Consider the following 22,282-nt stretch of genomic DNA (forward strand, 5'->3'; position numbering starts at 1 on the left):
GTGAAAACACCATGATTTGGCTGTTAGGAATATTAACATTTCCCTCAGATGTGATGTGAAAATTCTAAGAAGAGACTACAATTACACTTTAATTATACTTAGCACTGTCTGATATCAAAACACGTCGAGAAACATCGATCAGCATTGCGTCCCGAGTTGACTTTATGTTCTGAATGTGGGTCATCTCAGAAATACGGTAATACACAGAAATACACAGCTCTGATAGGAATAACAGATGTGACTGCACAATGTAACGAATGCACAAAGGCAAACGCAGTTATCCATCCGCGTTCATCATCCAGTCATGCTTTTGGGAGTCGTCTTCGCCAAGGTCGAACACTGATGTTTGCATGAACCCCAGTCGCTCTATAAAGTCAGCTGCTTATCTGCAATCTCTGTTACTTGCCAAGTGCACAAACAGACTTGTCTGAGCTAGAAGCCCAAGGAAATTAATTCAATAGTGATCACAGTGGTAGTAACTAATGCTAATGCATTCTGTACTGGAGTGAAGCTCAAGATGGAGAAGATAAAAAAAAAAGGATAAAATGAGATTTCCCCACATTATTCATCACTCCTTCAACTTAAATCTACAGAAGAGGCTCGGATTATCAAATTCAGACAATGGAAAACTACTACCTTTTGGTTATGTTTGTCCTTGATTCAACATGGCGCATTAAATTCAGTCGCACTGGATAAAAGAATGAATGGCCATCCACGTCCTTAATACTAAAATAAAGGAGCGTTTAAAAACACACAAGGATCCAAAAAAGGCTCATAAACAATATATTATAACATTTTCACCACAAAATACAATTTAAAAACAGTACAGTAATAAATTAGGGGCAAGTGATATGGATATTGTACACTACAACAGTAATGTATAAAATCTCACAGAACACACACACACACACACACACACACGCACTCGGACACACAAGTCCAGGTTCAAAATGAATCACATGACTCTGTTATGTCTTTAGTGGGCTGTTCATAGAGTATACAGTACAAAAAAAAAAGTTAAAAAGTGGACAAGGAAGTCTCAAAGGTCCTCTTTAAAAACAGTGTTAACATTTCAGTAAGTAATTAAAATACAGACTAGGTCCGACAGTGGCAGGGGATAAAAATTCAATCTATAACTTTTAAAAGTAGGAGGAAAATATTTGTCATTGGAAAATTTGGCATATTAGCAGAAATTGCACTTCGATATCCACATTTTTTTTTTTCTCCCAAAGCGTAACTGACCAGAGAGTGCAGCAACGCGACGTACACCGTACAAAACGGACGTTACCTGCACATTAATGCTACATACTAATCGAAGTTATTTGTGAAGATTTGATTTACCGTTCACATCAGCGTAACTTGAGAACTTCACCAATCTGTGCGGTAACTCGCATGCTACAGGAGGTGTTGTGCTAACATGTGCTAGTTTCAACATAAGCATTTTGTTAACGCATGCTGAAACTTTATTTAGTTGCACGTTATGGTCAGTGAAATTCTGCTTTCAGTGTAGGAAATGTCCACTTGGGTCCCTTTTTAAAGTAATCTCTACGCTAACGTCAATAACACTTGCTGGGGGAAAGCTAGCAGGGCTAATCCTTGGACCTAATCCCTGACGCATGTTTGGACTAATTACAGGGAAATATAATAATATAAAGACAGCTTTTTGAATAATTAAGAACTTTTTTTGCACAACATAAAATTTTATTCCCTGGAAATGCTGTGCTTTTAGAAGCAAGAGTCATGTAGCAACTGCTGCTGTATTGCAGTGATCTGGATCTTTTAGGTCAGCCAATTAAAATCTGGTGACCTGTGAATGGAATCAGTGATATTTCTGTATCAGTCATTGCTAACAGCTAATAGCTAACATTGAGCTTAGACTACCTACACAACCCCCACCCCCCCAGCTGTTATTCCTGACTGAACACTTTCATACATTCATTCAGATGACCAACTGATTCAGGACCAGCAGCTTAAGATGCCCCATAATCCTTTGCTGTGTAGGTTAGCGTTATCCGAAACAGTAGTACTCGTCCGAGTCCACTCTGGGTCGAAGCGGAGATTTACTGAACGTCTCGTCCCCGATGATGGACTGGTCGTTGAAGCTATCCGATTGGTCAGTGGGGGATGAATATTCCAAGTCCTCCCCTAGTGTGTCCAGGTAACTGCCGACTGAAATTCCGTCCAGTTCGTCCGTCCTGTCTTGGAGGCTGCTGAAGCTCCCGTGATGAGACGCGTCCTGGCTGTCCGAGAGGCTGTACAGGCTGCCGTTTAAGCTGCTCTCCCGGCTGGCCACGCCCCCTCGCTCCTCCATCACCCAGCGGATGGACTCTATTCCTTCGTTGATGGAGAGGAGCTGCTGCATCAGTTTGACATCGAGGGCACGGAGATGGGCCTGTGTTTGGGGAACGAGTAAATGACGACAATTAGATCGCAATATAATTACATCATTAAAATTTCTTTGATTACAAGTTCAATATATGATACACTGTTTCCAAGGCTATATATTCTTTTTAATTAAATACTTGTTCTTTAATTAGATTTGATTAAAAAAAAATCTGTGAGGGTTTTATAGAACAAATTCAATATTTTGTAACAAATTAGAAATGCTTGAGATACTTCTGGGTAGATAACGGAGAGGGTGCAACAGCACTAACTAGAATAACTAATATTAGGAAAGCAATAACACAAGGTAAATATAAGTGTGAAAAGCTGTTCTGTGTAGAAATGTAATGCTACAGAAACTCCTAGGAGAAATTTGGATTTACAATTTCTTGCTGAAAAAAGAATAAAATAAAATAAATACCCATAATATGTACAGCATACCTGTTCTTGCAACCTGGCCAATTTACCTCAGAATTGCTGCTGCTCTGACAAGTCCTTTTAAAATATGATCTATATTTTAAAGTTTAGCATTTTAAACTCTGCTACTACTTGGTTTCATTTTTGGTTTGACTGAAGACAAAAGACAAAAAAAAGAGTGCTTCCTTACTTGTCTCTGATGTGTCAAACTGAAGAAAAAGCACAACAGTGATGGGCTATACATTACCTGAGGTGATTTGTACAGGTTTTTTTTTATAGTAGGTAAAAGACTGTGCAAACTTTCATGATGTAGGAATGTGCACACTGTAAAAAAAATTCAGATGGGACTAAAATTCCTGAGCTACATTACAGTGGCAATAATTCTATTACCACACCTCACCATGTAAATCTATAAACAGTGTAATCTTTTTAAGTTAAATACTTGGTACACCACTGTAATTTATTTTTCTAACACGAGTCTAAACAAAGCTACACTGTTTAACGGCCCATCTGCTGTTAGCTAGCTAAATTAAGGTTTGACCTACTGTTAAAATGATCAGTTGTATTACACAGTATTGTCTAAAGTGAACATATACCAGTATCAAAAGCTTTACATTTCTATGTTTTGGATAAAATAACCAGAGTGGTGTGGTACGGCGGAAACCACCTCAAAGTAGCTTAATTATTTTTGTGACATCAAATGAATTAGCATTCATTCGGCATTTAGCATTCAAATAACGTTGTGTTTACATTTTATCTTTACAAGAAGATTCCAGATAGCCGATTGTTGTAGTATTCACGGCCTCAGGAAACCAAACTGAGCTACACATCTGAAGGAACTGTTGATGTGTATAAATGTAAATACTTAATAGTTATGTGCTAACTTGGTGCTTTCTTTATGAATCGCTGACTCTTGTGGTGTTCACAATTTCAGAAGTCAAAAGTTAACTGATAACTATGAACTGTGGCACAATTTTGTTTCTTAATGTGGCAATATAATCTTAGTCAGCCTTTTCTTAGTAATTTTCCAACATATCTGAGGTAAATGTTGATGTCCTTGAGGGTTTTGTTTTGTTTTCACGGTCACTTTGTTTTTACGTTCTCCGTATAAAAATTAACGAGGAAGTACTAGCTAGCTAAAGCATTATTCTAAAGTATTATTCGGCAATCCCCAACCATTTCCTAGGGTACGTTTACACGAGAACGATGTACTAAAAACGGGAAAATTTTTCCTTTGCGTTCTTGAAAAGTTTCGCATACAGAATACAACGTTGTCAAAACGATCCCCGTTCACACGGCTCGGTCGAAAACGACTAAAAACGCTGTATTCGGCATATCGGGCCAGTAGTTGTCGAATGTCACTTCGTAAAGAAACACTACGCGCCTGTGCACATAAGCGTTCACGTCACCGTGTCCGCCACAGAATTCTAACAAGGCTCGTTAAAAAATCTAAATAGTGCATCTTTAAGTACTAATAATTGACCATCACTGTACTACAATCTAACAAAATCGGCAAATACAAATCAAATAGTGAGACACTGGCAGTCAGTCTGCTTTCTATATTTTATTAGCAATAAACGGATGCAGATATACCCAAAACAGACAATTACAAAGATAATTATAAGATTTTAATACCCTTCGTCGGTGTATGTAACAAATATGTAGCAAGCGTCTCTTCTGGTCATAGTAGTGATGTAGTAAACCTACACTTTGCTTGAGAAGCGTCAATAAACTCAATCTTGAGCAGCACAAACAGTCCTGTAGCATGCCATTGTAATTTCAATTGTTTGTGACGTATTCGCGCATGCCTATAGACTAAACACGTAACAGACGTGCGCATGACGTCATCGTTTTTCCCGTTTTTGTATGTTTACACGGAAACGATAACGGCATCGTTATCTGATCAAACTTGCACTTTGAAACCCGTTTTCAAAAATTTGCGTATTCAGGCCCCAAAACGCCGTCGTCGTGTAAACAAACTGCCAGAACACCATAAAAAGTTTGAAAACGTTGTCGTGTAAACGGCCCCCTAGTCACAACGTGATAAATGTTGAACGGGACAACCCCGTCTACTGAAAAGACCCCGCCCTTGAGCTATACTCTGCTTCTAAAAGCAGAAATGCAGCACTTTGTCACTGATGTATTGACATGTGAGCGCGAAAGACACACAAAGCAAAGGCTTCGGCTCTCCAGCTGCAGGGCGCGCTCGGCTGTGACATCAGTATCCAAATGGGATGCAAACTGCAGCACATCTGAATCCAAGCAAAACAGCCAGTGGCACAAAAAGCTTCGCAGGAACACCGCAAACAACATTTACAACAGTGACAAACACAAAAACAACACACAAGACAGAACCATGGACACTAAGTATTAGAAATAGTGTCCTAGTAGTCCTCTAGTGCTAGGATAATAGTCGCTTTGCCAGCTGGGGTTAAACACAGAGGCTCTCTCACGAGTCGGCTGCCACGGCCCAATAATACGGCTAGTGTTTGCACTGTGACTACGTCCTGGCTTTATGAGATCACTAACTAGCCACGTAGCCACTGTGGAATTTCGTGCACGTGGAGATCAACGAGGGAGATAATACAGAGACATGAGCGAGCGCTTGCGAACTAAAAAGGTTGTGGACTGATGGCAAATTATATGCTATTACCACTGTATGGTAATAGGCACTATTTCTAAGTGTCTTGGGGTTTATGGGTTTGTCTTTAGTGTGCCCTGAGATGGTTTATGTGCTGACCGGAGTTTGCCCCTTTTTGTCTTTCACAAAGGACAAAAGAAACCTTCGCATACGGTCCCTCAAATGAGCACCCTGCTGGAAAAAAAAAGGAAAAGAGGAAAAAAAAACTCTCATGGACACCATTGGTTTTCTTGTGGCTTCGTTGTGGACTGGATTTGTAATGCTTGGTTTGGTTCGTAATGGTATTTTATGATTTTGGTTGAGATCATAACATACCATAACATATCCTAATAGTTTAAATTGATTCGATGTACGTTTGATGGAAATTCAAATGGTCTCGTGGTTTCTGACGGCGACTTTGTTGTAAGACTATTGCGATATTTGCAGATGACGTTTAGGCTTTCCTCAAGAAAAGAGTGAAGCACTGATGTACTGTACAAATACCATTCTATACTGGGTGATCGAAACAAACTACAGTTATATTGGAAACCATTAAAACCAATAAAAACCTGTTGGCAGTTATAACAGAACCCACTGCACCAAATTCCTCAGTAGAAAGTCAAACAATACTTCTAATGTTCTTTTCGACAGGTGAAGGAAGCTTTCCGAGTGTCCGCAACACATGTGTAACCAATATTACGACCTGCTCTCGGTTCGTGACACACCGTGACCAATGACATTATAGCACATGCTTGAAGGCTGTAAAATAAATCGAGGCTGTGCGTGTCTTCAGACGATACGAGTCAAGGCAGGGTGCTATAGTTACACTTAGTCACCATGATAATTTGACTAAATATAACAGAGTACGACAGATGTTCCTCAGAGATCTTCCCCAGAATTCTTCAGATAGAAAAAAAACGTTGGGAATTCAAAAAAAACAAAACAAAAAAACATCTACCATGGTAGTGAAAAATACAATACCAAACAAGAGCTCCATCGCCGCACATATTTAATAACATGGGGAACAAAATCTAAAAAGTGTGCGAGCTGTGCACACACACAAGGTACACAGCTGTGATGCACACGGGGACACTATACTGTAAAAACAGCACTGTCTTTCGGATGAGACGTTAAACCGAGGTCCTGACTCTCTGTGGTCATTAAAAATCCCAGGATACTTATCGTAAAAGAGTCCTGGTAAAATTCCCCCACTGGCCCTTCTCCATCATGGCCCCCGAATAATCCCCATCTCTGAATTGGCTACATCAATCTCCTCTCCACTAATCGCTAGTGTGTGGTGTGGTTCTGGCGCACTATGGCTGCCGTCACATCATCCAGGTGGATGCTACACACTAGTGGTGGTTGAGGAGACCCCCCACCTCTCCTCCCATACTATGTAAAGCGTTTCGAGTGTCTAGAAAAAGCACTATATAAATGTAACTGTAATGTACTGTCATGTAGCTGAGACTTTGCCGTCATGTCAAGTTTTGTCAAGGGTGCATATACAAAGTCAAGATCAAGGACTATTTTGTCTGTCGAGTATCTGAGCTATGATAAACGGCACATCTCTACATATTTCAGTCTAAAATACACATCTCTATTTAGTCTCTACCGGGAAATAAACATGGAGCGGCTTTCTGTGGGTGAGTGAACTGATTTTGTGATCACGAAAACATTTAGAACCGGTCCAGAAACAGGTTTCAGTAGATTTTCAGTAACTTGTCATCTAGCTAGCCAGAAATGTTATGCTAGCATACAATCACACTAGCAAGTAACAAAGCGACAGGCAACCATTCATTTACTATGTATGGACGGGACACGGAGCTGCGATTTCAGCGGCAGAGCTGAACAGATCTCTCCAGGACTTCTGCGATTTTGCAATGTTAGAAATTGTATCAAGCCAACTCCAGAAAATGCCGCAATATTGGGAGGAGCTTGCAATTTTTTTTCCAAATTACCGCAGATTTTCCACAGATTGACACGACGAGACGTGTCATGTGACGTCATCACACCACGCATTCAGTCAAAGCCCTCTCCGATTCATGTGAGGTACAGATAAAACGTCTCATTCACCAACAACCGTCACTGCGAAAGATCGTGCAAAACTATTTCGTACAATTACGATTTTGCCAGTTCAAGTAGTTTTCCTAAAAAAATGAATAAAAAAAAAAGCATAAAGAAACGCTGCAAGTTGCATCACACCTTAAACATGCAGCAAACCGAGCATTTTTGGCCGCAACAATCGGAAAAAAAATCCTGTACGAACTGTCAAATATTTACTCGGACCATCATATGGTGCACGTGGTACCACATTTTTTTCATTCTACCCTCTCACAACTTTAGTTCCTACCTGCAATTAGTTCCTACTTGACAAAAAAAAAAAAACCCTGAATACTACAACTGGTGTTTTTGTTTTGTCCTGTCACGTACGACCTCTCATGAGCATAAACGAGCATAGAGACCTTGCGGAGTAAAACAAAGTTTGGAACGGAAGTAGCGGAGATTATTGGAGAGTGTTTGTAGATTAGCTTCTGCTGCTAATCTGCTAATAGCTAATTTAAAACCTGCCCAATGTTCACACTGATTAGCGCGCTATTTACTTTGCGTTTAACGAGTTAGAAATAAATGTCCCATATAGGCCTCAGTGTATTTAGCTAGTACAGTTAGCTTGTACTGCTAACAAAGCTAATATGAAGCCTGACACGAAACGTACATCGAATCACCAATTTTCACACCTTTTTTTTTTTTCTTTTCCATTTTATTAAAATATTAGAATTCATTTTAAGGACATTTTAAAGACAAATAAATCGTATACTGTGGGAAATCGCATACCGTAGGCTAGACTTTAACCACTGCTCTTTTTTATCGTCGCTAAAAATGCTGGATAGATGGTACACGCCCACAAACGACAGCGATCCACGCCCCCCCCCAAAAGAGGAAAAAGCTACGTGCGACACGAGCGACTTGTCGCGTGTTCGTGTGAAAGCAGGGTGTTGGTTATCGTTAGCAATTACATTTGCTGCCTCGTTTTGGCGAATGATTTCAGTTCTAATCGACGCGTTTGAGATGTTCCACCCAATCCGAACGCTTCTTCAGATTTGTACCGAAACTCTAATAAAGGGAGTCGATATCTAAAGGAAATATGAGACCCCAAACATTCTTTAATGTGTAAAAATAAATAAATAAATCAAGTCAAATTCAATGCCATACAGTGAAACACTGGAGCAGAAGGACAGTGGCAGCTGTAACTCCAGAGCCACAGTCCGCATCGGGGTCAACCGACAAAGCCCTGATTGGATTAAAGATTAAGCCGTGGTGTGCGGAAACCAACTGTATCTTGAGCTCCTCAGCCTGCGGCCACATGTGTTCACTAAAACAAGGTGAATAATGAATAACAAAGTAAGAGACATGAATTTTTAACCACAATAAAACACTTATATTGCCATATATAGAGCTAAAGAGACATAATATTCACACAGCATTTATTTTGGCTGTGTGTGTGTGTGATGATCTCATTCTTGGATACTTGAAGTCAAAACTGTGTGTGTGCATGTTGGGGGTGTTTGTGCATGCATGAGTGTGTGTGTGTGTGTGTGTGTGTGTGTGTGTGTGTGTGTATAGAGAACCAGCTGCTTGTGCTACTACTGCCTTTTAACAACTGATCTGAGACCTGGCCCCTTGACCCTCACTGTGATCACTCACACTTACAAGCAGGACAACCAGACAAGCCCCTGGCCAGCTGCTGAGGTCACACACACACACACACACACACACACACACACACACTAAATCTAGTTTTTTAGTTATATTTTTGCTCAACCCGTGACTAGGGTAAAGTCTGGCCATGGGAACCTGTACTGCTCGGGAGCCGTTCCAAGGCCAAAGACTGCAGACATAATAAAGGCAAATGATAATAAAAGATAACGCGTCGGGATGTCTTTTAAAAAAAAAAAAAAAAAAAAAAAAAAAAAGGATGGCCGCTTTAGTCTTTCACACCCTTACCATCTGCTCCTCTTTCAAAAGCAGGACTGGGCAAATATTTTCAGTAAACATTCGTCACCTGTTTTGGACTTTTTTGTTTTGCAAACTTCAAACAAAAACGAACCGCAAAGTTTACATTTGATATGTAGCCATGTTTCATTTGAACCCGAGTTCAATTGACTTGAGTATGTTTCCGAAACCCCACCACATGCTGCAGTACATACATCGACCGACATGTAGAACCGTTTTGACTTCAGCGGATTAATTAGCCTAAACAAATATTAGCTGATCTTATTATAAAAACAGAGGTACATGGAAATACTGGTTAAGCTGGGCGAAATAAAGTGCAGCGCAAAGTTGGCATATATATATAACTCCCCTGCTTACAAAAGGTGCAGTTACGTCAGGGTTAAAACACATCGAAAGAAAATACAGAAACAAAAAACAAACGTCTTGTAGCCAAAACTTTCACTTATTACTATTATTTTTTTTTGGAGTGCGAATACGTGACATGCTACACAAACATATTCATACACATACAGTATTACCATGCAGGGTTATGTAGTGTGTTTTTTTTTTTTTTTTTTTTTTTTTTTTTTTAAATCGCTTTAGTCAAAAACGCTCGATTTTGCTACAGCCTTTTAAAATGTTTGCATTTTAACGTTTTGTTTTTTGTGCTGCTTTTTATTTTTTCTTTGATGGAAAACTAGCTGTACTCGTGTTTGACGCACGTGAACCGAAAAGGACTTTGCCTGAACGCGCATCGTGATGACGTCACATGACATGTCTTGGCGTAAATCTGCGGTAATTTTGAAAAACCGCAAGCTCCTCCGAATATTGTGGCGTTTGCTTGATTTTGCGTTCGCTTCTGCGATCGCGAAATCGTGAAATCCTGGATGCACTGACCTTTTTGTTTTCCTTATTTCCTTAGTTAATGTACATAACTACGTAACTAGCTTGCCATACATTGGTATATTAAGTTAGCTACCTTTTTTTTTTTTTAGCTTGGGTTAGGTTTCCAGGCAACAAAAACACGAGACCGGGTGGGCTAGATAATAAATTTATGAATTGTCATACGATTGTCATTAAATAAATTAGTTTAATTAAAAAAATATAGTAACAGATATCTAATATTAGCTTATACTACATGGTCTGAGACTTAAAAAGTTACAAACGTACGAAGATACAAACGTATGATTTGACAAAAGATGACGATTTTGTCCGTATGGAAAACTGCCATAACTGTCACCATTGTGGTCGTCAAGGTAACCAACCAAATACTGCATTCGCTCCATTAACCAATCAAAAATAGTCATTCTGTCCCAGTTCTGCAGACTAGAACATTTTTGAACCAAAGGGTTGATGCAATCCCAGAGGATACATCTGGAAGTCAGTGACTTCTCTCTGAACTTTAACCTTTTATGAGACAAGGAGATGATTTAAGCTTGGGATATTTTACTGCACCCGGTGCAAGGCGACCCTATGGTACGGTTTCTGTAGATCTCGTCTTGTTAAAACGTGAAGGCCTGAGACAACGCACACATTCACTCTGTCTGAATGACTAGACGTGTGAACGGCGCTCGGATGAGGTGCTAATTGGCCTTTCTGAATTGGATTTTCTGCTGAAGAAAAGGAGAGATGTCTGAAAACTAGATTATTACTCTGTGTGTGTGTGTGTGTTCACACACATTTGCAAGTCTTTACCTTTAAAACCATATGTTAGCCACACTGGTTTGCCTAGGGAGAGTTTAAGGCAGGACGCTTATTTCCACTGTACGTTCCTGGGATTATTTGGAAAGCAGACGGATGCAGTCTGGTTATCTGATGCACAGTATGATGTCATCAAGGGGTCAACGTCCTACAGACCTTTCACTCACATCCGCACAGGGCACGACGGACAAAATCTCAGCTCATGCCGAGTACGCTGGGTTTCGTTGTTCTCGTTGATGAACTGGTTTGTTTTGCTCGTGTGCTCATTTAACTGGGCATGATGCTCTAAATGGTGTAGTGTTTACTGACCTGAGCCTGTAAAACCGCCCGCACTCAAGTTGACTTAAGAGTGCGCTCTTACGTCATTGATCGAGACAAGATATGATAACGAAGGAGGTTTGTTTCTATCAAATGGAGTTCAGTAGCTAGAATTTCTGAGAAGGAACGTTCGGTTACCTGGTTCGGGTGTGAGGAAATACTCAACGGTACTGAACCTGTATCTTTCCTTGGCATTGAAGTGGATCCTTCAAGAGCACATCTTTTGGTTTCTAGTGTGTATCTTTTGACGTGGTAATGTGAATGCAGCACATCTTGATATAAGGTACAGAACTGGACCTTAAGGACCACTCTTATTGGTAGTTAGCATTTAGAGGATGCACCATTAATAGTACCACTCCAGTGACAAAGGTACTATTTAGTAGTCTTTTTCTCTCTCTCTGTCTCTCTCTCTTCTTTCTGATCAGAGCATCAGTGTTCACATGACATGTGCTATAATGACTACATGGCTATAGTGTTGATTTGGGGAGCACAGATCCAGGTTCAGAACCTGGGTTCTATGGGTTGAGAACCTTGAAGAAGCATTAATTAGATAAAAGGAGGAAGAAGGGGGGGAAAAAAAAGCTCACCATTTCCTGTTTGAGGAACAGCATCTTGCTCTCCAGCTGTTTAAGCTCAGAGCTCGTGCAGTGATTCTGAGCTCTACTGGACTCTACTGGTTTTGCTCTGTGCGTAATGGACCGGGCCAAGCTCTCCGGTACTTTCCGGCCCAGTTTCACCTCGATGTCCCTGAAATCCGGAACAGTGCTGTCCTCCTCCATAGCCAAAGAAACACCAAATATCTTGCCTTGACACACAGAGATCTAAGATCCCTGCGCGTGAATAATGAATAAAGAGTTGAAATGACCAGCCTCGGATCCGGTTGCACTACAGAGGGATCTTCTTTCAGTATTCCGGTTATCTAAAAGAAACCTGTTATCAGTTCTGCAGTCCAGACATGTCCATTAAATAAACAGTGTTATTGCACGAGCTCGGTTAAAATAGTTACATGAACTAAGACGAGCCGCTTGAGCCGATGGTCGCGCGCTTATAAGGACAGGAACACTCCGCGTGCGCGCCGTGACTTCACTATGGAAAGCCAAAAGGTTCACAGACAAAACACCTTTGTAGGCTTCTACCGCACACTTTAAAGCCCCCATGCAATCAAAATGGAATTTGTGTGACTTTCACTATGGATATGTTAGCCTTAAGGTTAACTTTAAACTAGTGCGCGTTTAGAAGATATATGCGTTCAAAATTTACACCGATACGGATCAACGATTTTTGATGACCTCAATCCGCACTTCAGCATCTCGTCTGATTTTCTGTCCAATCAGATGTGCTCTCGAATCTGAATTGTCCCGCCCCCCGGCTGAAGTTGCCCTTTACAGCATGGGCCATATATGCGTCTTTGGTTGTTTTGAACTTGGTGAAGGAGAAAAATCCTCCACGAGTGAATCCTACGCATCGTTATTGCTCGGGTTCACAACCATTGTACTAACTGTTAAGTACGGCTGTGAGGTAAGCTAAACACTACTGGCTACTTAAAAAAGGAGGAGGAGCCACTGGATATGTTCCGCCCTGACTTCCAGTTTCAGTAGAAATTAAGTCACTACAATGAATAATGCTGCGCGTTTCAAGGCGCTTCACAGGGACTTTCAGGAAAAATCTCTCTGAACGTATTAATCTTTTGTAATGAAATTCGAATGAGTTGACTTTAGTTTAAACTTCTTTCAACATTTTCAAATTTTTATTTTTATTTCTGGTTACCCGTTTCCTACATTACCCACAATACTGTTTGAAGACACACTGATAGCGGTGCCAGTGGGGTGTATGCTGCTTTCAAGACACCTGGGAGCTCGGAACCTCCTACTTATCACATCAAAGGGTTCATGTGAACTCATCTGTCTGAAGTCAGAAATAAAATGAATATTTACAGTACGCTGTCTACAAAAACTAAATTCAACTGGTATTAAAGGAGTGGTTTGGTTAGTGATTCATTTTTTTTTAAAGTCGATGATAAATCACTGATGATAATGCCTGAAAATTATATGAAATAGCAGTTTGATTAAAAAAAAAAAACTTTTAAATTAACATTTCAATGATTAAAGTGTCACCCAGTGTTTTTAATGATTTTCAATTAGAAACAGAAGCTCAAAAGACTGCTTAAAAACCACTTATTATGCTGTTAGTTCTCGTTCTTACTTTTCACGTTGTTTTCCTCATGTTGAAATGATGTCACAGTATCGCAACTCGGAGAAGTTGGAGCTCTCAAAAAAACTTTCCACTTAGGAATTACGAGTTGGAGAGCCGTTCAAACGGATCTTTCCCACTGGGAAGTTGGAAACTTCCCAAACCATGGTGGCAAGTACCATGGAAAGCCAAGTGGAAACTTCTCAGTTCTCACTTGGCTATGAACGCATCATTAGCTCTAACTTCATCCTTTACTCTTTACTCACCACTTCATCTGTACAGAATGCTCAAACAGATCGGCTTCCAAAGCTTCAACTTTCATGTTAATACCACCATAATTGGCAACATGCTTGTCATCTCGTCTCGGTTAAATCTCAGCACAAGCTGCATTGCATTCTGGAGCTATGAGTCCAGCATTTTCACCAAGGTCACCAAGTTCTTGCTGTTTTACATTTAGGATTTAACACCTTGTTGTTATCCTTTATCTTTGAGAGAGTTTAACATTTTTTCCCCTTCTATTAAACCCCATTGTGACGTCAGTGCAGTTGCTAACTTCTCAGGAGAATAATGATGAAAATGCACCAACCAACAAATGAGCACCACATCACAAGGGTGGAGTCTTCTTTTAATACTTCCCCAGTGAAAACACTAATACTATGTAGTACATTGTTTAATATGCCGTGCATTACAATTATCAACAGTCCTGTGACCTGACAGGAAACTTCACTTGAAGATGCATTAATTGATTACTTCATTTTTCAGTTACGATGTTAACGTTACGCCTTGTTACAGTTAAAATCAATTTTAGCCTCAGTTTTAGCACAGAAGTGTGGTGTGAATTAGTTTCCGTAGATGCTGTTCCTGTTGAATTCTCTGACTCTTTTAATGTAGTGACTACAGTACAGCATGGAAGGCAGTATATACCGCAGATAAATTTATCACAAGTAGTGTTTGAAATATTGATCTTTTTCACACTGTGTATTCTACATGCTGGTTTTGGGTGACGTTTACTATGAGTACCATACACATTATTCTACATTTTGAACACATGGTTAATTATAAAAGGCCCAATTTGCTGCAAGTGTCTTGCTGCGATGTCTATCGTGAGGCATTTTAGGAATGTTGGTTAAGATTTTGGTTCAATTAAGAACCTTTGCTGCTTCCCCCATTCAAATTAATTGGTGTTTATGGGTTCAGTCTATTATCTATGTCACCTGTGTCCTGTGTCTATTAATCCTGATGCATATATATCTGATTTATGTTATATGGTGCAGTGGTGGCTTGGTGGTTAAGGCTCTGGGTTACTGATCGGAAGGGTCAGGGGTTCAAGCCCCAGCACTGCCAAGCTGCAACTGTTGGGCCCTTGAGCAAGGCCCTTAACACTCTCTGCTCCAGGGGTGCCGTATCATGGCTGACTCTGAACCCAACTTCTTGACATGCTGGGGTATGCGAAGAAAAGATTTTCACTGTGCTGTAATGTATATGTGAACAATAAAGACTCGTTATCATTATCATATACAAGTTGACAATTAGTTATTCTAGCTTATTTTGTGTTTTGGATACTCTTATAATCTTTCCTGCTTTCTATAATCTTGTGTATAACATTAATATAATTAAAATGTATTAAAAATCTTCACACACTTGTTTCCTGCTTTCCATCATCAATGTTTTATTTTATTTATTTATTGGGACTTCACAATGAGGTAAGCCTAGCTAACATTTATGAACCCTTTGGCTTTCCATAGCAAGGCTTCTCTTTATGCTGAACAGGTGCTCCACGCCCACAGCCGGTTTAGTAACGCCCACCCACAAATCACTCTGCAGTTACTAACAGCACGACCTGCTGAGAGAAAAATATGCATCTGACTAATTATGTCCGTTAATTCAAACCACTGAGTGCTTAAGCTGTCAATGCTTAATTTCAGTAAATTCAGAACTTTCACACATTATCACACAGAAAATACAATCAAAAAGATGTACACATATTACAATTAACATTGAACTTGAATTATTCAATCATCTTTTTTTTTTTTTTTTTTAACCCTTCATACAGTGTTGCTGTCTCTAAGATGGTCCATTTTGATTCTATCCCTGATCTGAAATCATCAAAATACAGTCAGAAATACTGCATCAGGAGTTCTGGAAGCTGGGTCAGGACAAACACATGGACCGTTTGGAGGTTATTAGAAAACCGGGCTGGGAAACACTACTTTAGTAGTCACAGTGTGTTAGAGGTACAGTATGAGGTGTGGTTTTTGGATTCACGGTCAACACCATGAATCTTTTCTCTGTATGAACCTGCCATCTAGTGGCACCAGTAAAGCGACACAAATGCAGAGCCTACAATGAGACACCAAGGCTGCAAACGTTTACTGGTAAAAGAAGTTTTTTTTTTTAATTGTATTTAGTTCCAGGATGAGACTACAACCCAACATATTTGTTAAAACGAACAGTGTTAAATAAGAACCGATTACAATTACACATTTAGAGTGAACCATTGATGAAGTAACGTTAGCACCGTCATTTTAGTTTGTGCCTTTTTTTCTTTTAGTTTGTTGTCCACACAGACTTTGGCTAAATATGACTCAAGGCACTTCTGGTTTCACTGAAATTACATACAAAATGTAATGACCGAGCATTGTCATGTATGTATGACTAGGATTATACAAAAGAGGTCGAAGTTGTAGCTCCTGCATTCTTAAACCACAGACTGGCTCTTGCTGTTGTGTGTGTCGTGATCGTCATAGCGTTGGTACTGTTCCCCGAGGAGATGTTGCCGACCCTCAGAGTTATGGGATCGGGAGCGCACGGCACACGTCGTGACGGCGAAGATGATCGCCACGACGAAAAGCGCTGCGATCACAGCGATGGTGATGATCTCAGTCGGAGTGATGGGACGGGCTGGGGAGAGAATTGTGAAGGTGTTATTACACATGATGTGATGTACCTGGAGTATAGGTTAGCAATGCGTACAAGGTGTTTCGTTATTTCATGCAGCTTTCATGCAATCCTTGCAGCAGTGCGTACCGGGCCAGGTGGCCTCGTAGGAGTAACCCAGGTTCTCTGGAGCAGTCACGAACATTTCTGCATTGGTGATAGGAGGCCAGAATGGCACCATGTTGTAATCTCTGTTATGGCCAATCGGAGCGTTTTCCATTGGGTAGTCGGCAGAGCCTAACACAAATACACACTGTTATATACCAACAAACAAACATTTCATTTAGTAAAATAATACTTATATAAGTATTATATAATACTTCTTATATAACTTATATAATACTTCCAGACCTACTTATATAATAATACTTATTTTGAATGCACAGATGTTGGTGTGATGCTGGTATGTGCAATACTATGTTCACAAATATAACGGTTTAACATTTAGTATTAAACACTAGATTATTACTATATTATACTAGATTTGTATGTATTATTTATTGCAGTATAATGGAATACTGATTCAGTGGGTCATGTTGTTATAGTACGGTGTAAGGCAGTGGTCACCAACCCTTTTCCTGGAGATCTACCTTCCTGAAGACTTTACGCCAACCATAATCATGCCCACCTGACCATCTAATCATTGGTGGACACGGTTATGGTTGGGGCGATAGTCTTCAGGAAGGTAGATCTCCAGGACCAAGGTTGGTGACCACTGGTGTAAGGTATAATCAGATGCCCATGATGTCTAGTCTAATTTCTGTACTATACACCTCAACAGTTCTTAATGTTTTTCTAAATCATGCCTTGGCAAATATAATTGGGTGGGTCTCATTTGTTGCTTACTAATGTGTACTAATAAGGTTCAGTGTCATACAAGGATTACATGGCTCATAAAAGGAAACCAATTAAAGAATCTATTTGTCGGTTACTGTACTTGCTCAAGCAGCAAGGATAATAAATGTGCATGTACTACATCCGCCTGAGCAACTGTTGATAAGTAATTAGCTTCTAACAAATGGCAAACCACTGAACACAACAAAGAATGAATGAAGTACAATTCGCGCTTTTCTGAGGAGGAAAAATCCACTGTTTGGGGGGAAAAAAAGGAAGCTCTGAAGAAGGTTAAGGCCACACCTCTTTCACTGTGAATCCCAGTGAAGGAGGTGTGGCCTCTGTAGTCGTCAGTCTGACTGGTATGACTGGTCTGACAGCCAGAGGACACGCCTCTCTTAGTCACACTAACAAATCGACATCAAAACATCAGCACAGAGGCCATGGCTCTCCTATTGAGGCACTGAGGCCACACCTCTTTATTTGGATTGACAGATAGAGGTCACACTTTTCTTACTAGTTGCGGAGACCATGCCTTGTATACTGAAGCTGAGAGAAGTATGAAGAGGGAGAGAGAGAGAGAGAGAGAGAGTAAGCGTGAAGGAAACACAGTATTAAATTTACATTTATGGCATTTGGCAGATGCTTTTATCAAGTGAGACTTACATTTACCTCATTTATACAACTGATCAGTTGAGGGTTAAGGGCCTTGCTCAAGGGCCCAACAGTGACAGCTTGGCGGTCCTGGGATTTTGAACTCACGACCTTCTGATCAGAAGTACAACGTCTTAACCACTGAGCTACGACTTGCCTCAGTAGTGCCAAAGGAAACTCATTTGATGATGTTTCTTAATAATAATTTGCCAGTTATAACACATCTGGATCTGTTAATTCGTGCATATACACTGTTTTTGGATCTGTGGCAATCTGTGTTGTTTCAGATCAGTCAGTCTTTACAGCACTGATAATCATGACTAGTTGTCCCTCTTTATTCACAGCCGCTGCAGGTATACATTAAATAAGATGAAGGAAGTGTGTTACCTGGGTGTCTCCGAAGCCACTCGTCAAAGATGGCGTCGGTGAAGGTGTGGAGCAGGACGAAGATGGGGTCGTTAGGGGACAGATGGGTTTGTCCACCAGTACCATTCAGGAACAGGTGAGCCAAATTGTGCAGACTTCGCACTACAGGGTCGTAGGTACCCTCAGGGGCGCTGTAGCCTAGCAACACCATCGAAGGTTAGCGTCCTTAAAATCGTATACGCAGCGAAATGATCTACAGACACCAAGCTAAACTTGGTTAAACTATAACTCAACATGGTGCACGGGTGGTCTATTGACTTTGACTTTGATTTGACTGTTGTAACAGTGTTTTATCTCCATACCCTCGATGGTGTTTCTGAAGCTGTCAGTTGAAGTAGAGTAAAATGGAGGGGTGTCGAATGTGGTCAGCTGCAGGCAGGCTTCTATGTCCTGAGGCTCTGGAAGCTTCTGCACCATGGGCCTCGCCACGTTCCCCGCTGGGTTCCTCCTGATGGGGTTGCTCTCGGTACCTGAGAGAGTGAGAGAGAGAGAGAGAGGAAGAAAGAGAGAATAAATGTATTTCCTTCATTTATGGGATTTTAAATGTTAGGGTTAACTTGGTACAAAGCCAAGAGTGGGACATGGAGAGAAAAAGCCAGAGAAAGATGCGAGTGGTTCTTGTATAAGGCTCTACCCTTTAGTTAAGCGGTCACAAGCTGAAATCCTGACACAACTATGACTGCATGAACACCAGAATGAACAGATGAAGTGACTTGGAGGAAGCACATTTTAGTCTTCACTCTCTATGTAACTAGCAAGACCTCACATCAGTCTTCACAAAGGTCACGAGACAATTGGGGGGAGGGGGTTGGGACGGTGAGAGAGAACGAGACTATAATCTGCTAATCTACTTATTGCTAACATTTGCCCCATAAACGAAGCACATGTTGATAATCCTTAAAACCCAGTATGGGCTGAGATTATTCCCTGAAGTTTTTCATCATGTGAGAACCATTGGCATGCTGTGTGGTCAGGTGGAATGCAGACGGGCTCACCTGCCAGCAAATGTGAAAAAAATAGATCTTGTACTAGAAGGTGAGGAAGCTATGAAATCACATTGGAAAATACAAGTGTAGTAAAAAAAAAAATACCAGGAAGACTATGGAGCACACTGTGGGATCTGTGTGTTTGAGAAATGGAGTGAAGAAGAAGAAGAAGAAGAAGAAGAAGAAGAAGAAGAGAAGGGACTGACTGTTGCAGATGGTGCCCAGCGTGTCATAGTCGTCCAGGCTCTCACACACGACACGCCACTGGGAGAAGATGGAATTGGAGCTGATCCCATTTTCATCAAAGCTGCTTCTGGCGCCCATCAGATCATCAGTGCAGATGTCACACTGGTTTCCTCCGATGGCAAAGTTCCAGTAGGGAAGGGCGAATCTCGGGTCTCCCAACATGTCCTGAACAAATAATGAATCGTTGCTTTAACATCTTAAGACAAATGTTTTAGTGGATACTAGGTGTGTGTATTACTTTCCCGAACACTGTACGCTGTTAAAGGAAATGGACAAAGACGGTACACCCAAGTATTACTAATCTTAATAACGATATCTGATTTTACCTGTATGTCACGCTCGAGCTGCAGGAGGTGGTATCGGTGCCACGTGACGAACCCGGGTCCCTCGTGAGAGAAGTCCACGCCCCCGAAGCTGGGCTGTCCACCACCGAGAAACGTCTTACTCACGGAGTAGTAGTGCGACCACACGAAGTAGTTGTAGATGGTGATGTTTTCAAACATAGTGGTGTTACCGTCAGGGCTGAACAGCTCGCCATAGCGGCGTGTGGCGATGACCAGGTCCGGGTGAACGGTCCGCTTAGCCTGGTGCAGAGCGTTCACGAAGGAGCGCCTCTCAGTCGGGTTCAGAGTGAGAACATTTCTTCTGACTGAGAGAGAAAGATAACGTTAGATGATGATGATGATTTCGCTACTTTGCGCACAAAATAAACTCAGTAACAACATAAGAATCAGCCGGGTATTAGATAGTCAAGTATTAAGTGTATAGGTTAAGAATATTGAGACAAAGCTCTGGAGAATTTAGTTCCAACTCAAATCAAGTGTTTTTAATTGTCATTCCTCTATTTCACTCGTATACATTGGAAGGAAATGTTTCTCCGTGACCATTGTGCGACACAACGGTACACAAGACTACGTAAAGTGCAAATACACAACGGTGTGAGACGAGTGCAGGACAATAAAACACACCGAAGATAAATACGCAAAACAATAAATACACGGAACTAGGAAACCCACAGGACAACAGAACAGTGTGGTGCAGGAAAGCCATTGCTCAATGGACTGTAAAATATTGTCATGTAGCAGCAGTAAATGTAGCAGCGATATTGTCAGCAAAAAGAGTTTCATAAATTAAAAAGTGTCTGCTGCAGTTGTAAAGTGCAGGTGTGCAGTGGTGTTGCGTCATACTGAGTCTACAGTTATTCATCCCTGCTGAAAAAACAATAACAAAAACCCTCATAGAATTTGTAATGGTTTTAATGGTTATAATGGGAATTGATTTGGTTTTAATGGAAACTGTAATGGTCCCTGGTGGGTCTCTACTGGTAAGTTGTTGCCTTCTATTGGTGGCATGTTATGTCTAGTGTTATGTCTACCATTAAGGACCAATAATGGTAATGGATTTAATGGTTAGTTGATGGTCTGTAATGGTATTTGTAGTGGAAACCATTAGAATTTCTGTGATGGTTTCTATTGTTTGTTTTTTTTTGTTTGTTTTTACACTAAAATCATAACAGAAAATATACACTAATACCGTGCTTACGTTGCATTATTATTTAATTATTAATCGTTTCAACATGAAAGCATTGCTATTCCTCTTCTAATGAATATATTATTATGAAGCACTAACTATGCACGTGTTGGTATTTATTTTATCAGGCAGTTGCTCACCGACTGGCACGGGCGTGTCGCAGTTGACCCCGGTGAATCCGTGCTTGCACCGACCGCAGTTGAACCCGTAGAAGTTCCCGGTGCAGCGGCACGCGCTGGTGAAGAAGCGAAGCGGCCAGCGCTCGCGGTCATCCTGGTCCACGTGCGGGTACTGCGGCCCGTGTGCGCGCGTGTCCGCCTGCACCGACAGACACTGGCCTCGGCCAAGGCTCACGCCGCACGGGTCGTTCACGCGGCCGAACGGGGACGGGCAACAGCGCGCGCTGCGCAGAGCCTCGGTGCTCGTGCACTCACGCGGGAACTGCGCGCGCACAGCCAGTGCGCAACAGGACAGCACTAAAACGGCGAGTATCCACATTGCACAGAGATGCAGAAACGAACAAACCTGATTGTCTAATAAGGTCGAATTGAACGATTTTTAATTTTTAAATAATCTGCATAAACTAGATTTTGTTGCAAGTAATTTACAAACAATCACGACAATCGGTCACTACTTCTGCTGCCCGAGACTACCACACATGGAAAGGTCCATTGCGCCCCAATCTGGCCCGAGAACGCGAGAGAGCCCGGGTGAGTTTAAATACCGGATCAGCGCGTGACCGTCGAAAGCCTCAGCTCTGTCCTACCGCGTGACCGTGTCACATTTTAGCGGAAAGATTCAGCACGAGCCTTGTTTCCACAGCATTTAGTCGGAATGAAAATATGAAATCCCTGGCGTACACAGGCAGAAGCTCGTGCCTGAGTGAGGACTTGGACAGGTGTTTAAACATGCTGGACATGTCTGATGATCTGTCTCAGAAAGCAATCAGTACCCTCAGCAATTAAAGCATGTCAGTCACGCCATGCCTGATACAGTGCCTTGCATAAATATCCACCTTCCTTTAACTTTTCCACATTATAGTGTTACAATT

The 22,282-nt window shown here is 41.1% G+C and overlaps 2 protein-coding genes across 2 annotated transcripts; both read right to left on the reverse strand.

Annotated features, from left to right (window-relative positions):
- Window positions 1–760: 760 nt before the first annotated feature.
- LOC128604354 (leucine rich adaptor protein 1-like) lies at window positions 761–12,421 on the reverse strand. The gene is made up of 2 exons (XM_053619444.1): window positions 12,016–12,421; window positions 761–2,392 (listed from the first exon to the last, which is right to left on the reverse strand). Exons 1-2 carry the CDS (start codon window positions 12,205–12,207, stop codon window positions 2,009–2,011), a joined length of 576 nt encoding a protein of 191 aa, XP_053475419.1. The 5' UTR covers window positions 12,208–12,421; the 3' UTR covers window positions 761–2,008.
- Window positions 12,422–16,123: 3,702 nt separating this feature from the next.
- Window positions 16,124–21,921, reverse strand: LOC128604409 (5,6-dihydroxyindole-2-carboxylic acid oxidase-like). The gene is made up of 7 exons (XM_053619526.1): window positions 21,372–21,921; window positions 20,028–20,350; window positions 19,662–19,866; window positions 18,772–18,939; window positions 18,431–18,607; window positions 16,646–16,792; window positions 16,124–16,519 (listed from the first exon to the last, which is right to left on the reverse strand). Exons 1-7 carry the CDS (start codon window positions 21,727–21,729, stop codon window positions 16,317–16,319), a joined length of 1,581 nt encoding a protein of 526 aa, XP_053475501.1. The 5' UTR covers window positions 21,730–21,921; the 3' UTR covers window positions 16,124–16,316.
- Between the last annotated feature and the right edge of the window lie 361 nt (window positions 21,922–22,282).

This window comes from Ictalurus furcatus, chromosome 29 (genome assembly GCF_023375685.1).
Source record: "Ictalurus furcatus strain D&B chromosome 29, Billie_1.0, whole genome shotgun sequence".
Lineage (NCBI taxonomy): Eukaryota > Metazoa > Chordata > Actinopteri > Siluriformes > Ictaluridae > Ictalurus > Ictalurus furcatus.

Excerpts from the sequence above, each read along its gene's own strand:
- LOC128604409 (XM_053619526.1), bottom strand. The coding sequence starts at position 21,729 with ATGTGGATACTCGCCGTTTTAGTGCTGTCCTGTTGCGCACTGGCTGTG. Across the intron at positions 20,351-21,371 it reads CGACACGCCCGTGCCAGTCG|TCAGAAGAAATGTTCTCACT; the intron begins GTGAGCAACTGC and ends TTTCTCTCTCAG. Across the intron at positions 19,867-20,027 it reads AGCTCGAGCGTGACATACAG|GACATGTTGGGAGACCCGAG; the intron begins GTAAAATCAGAT and ends TTATTTGTTCAG.
- LOC128604354 (XM_053619444.1), bottom strand. The coding sequence starts at position 12,207 with ATGGAGGAGGACAGCACTGTTCCGGATTTCAGGGACATCGAGGTGAAA. Across the intron at positions 2,393-12,015 it reads TGTTCCTCAAACAGGAAATG|GCCCATCTCCGTGCCCTCGA; the intron begins GTGAGCTTTTTT and ends CCCCAAACACAG.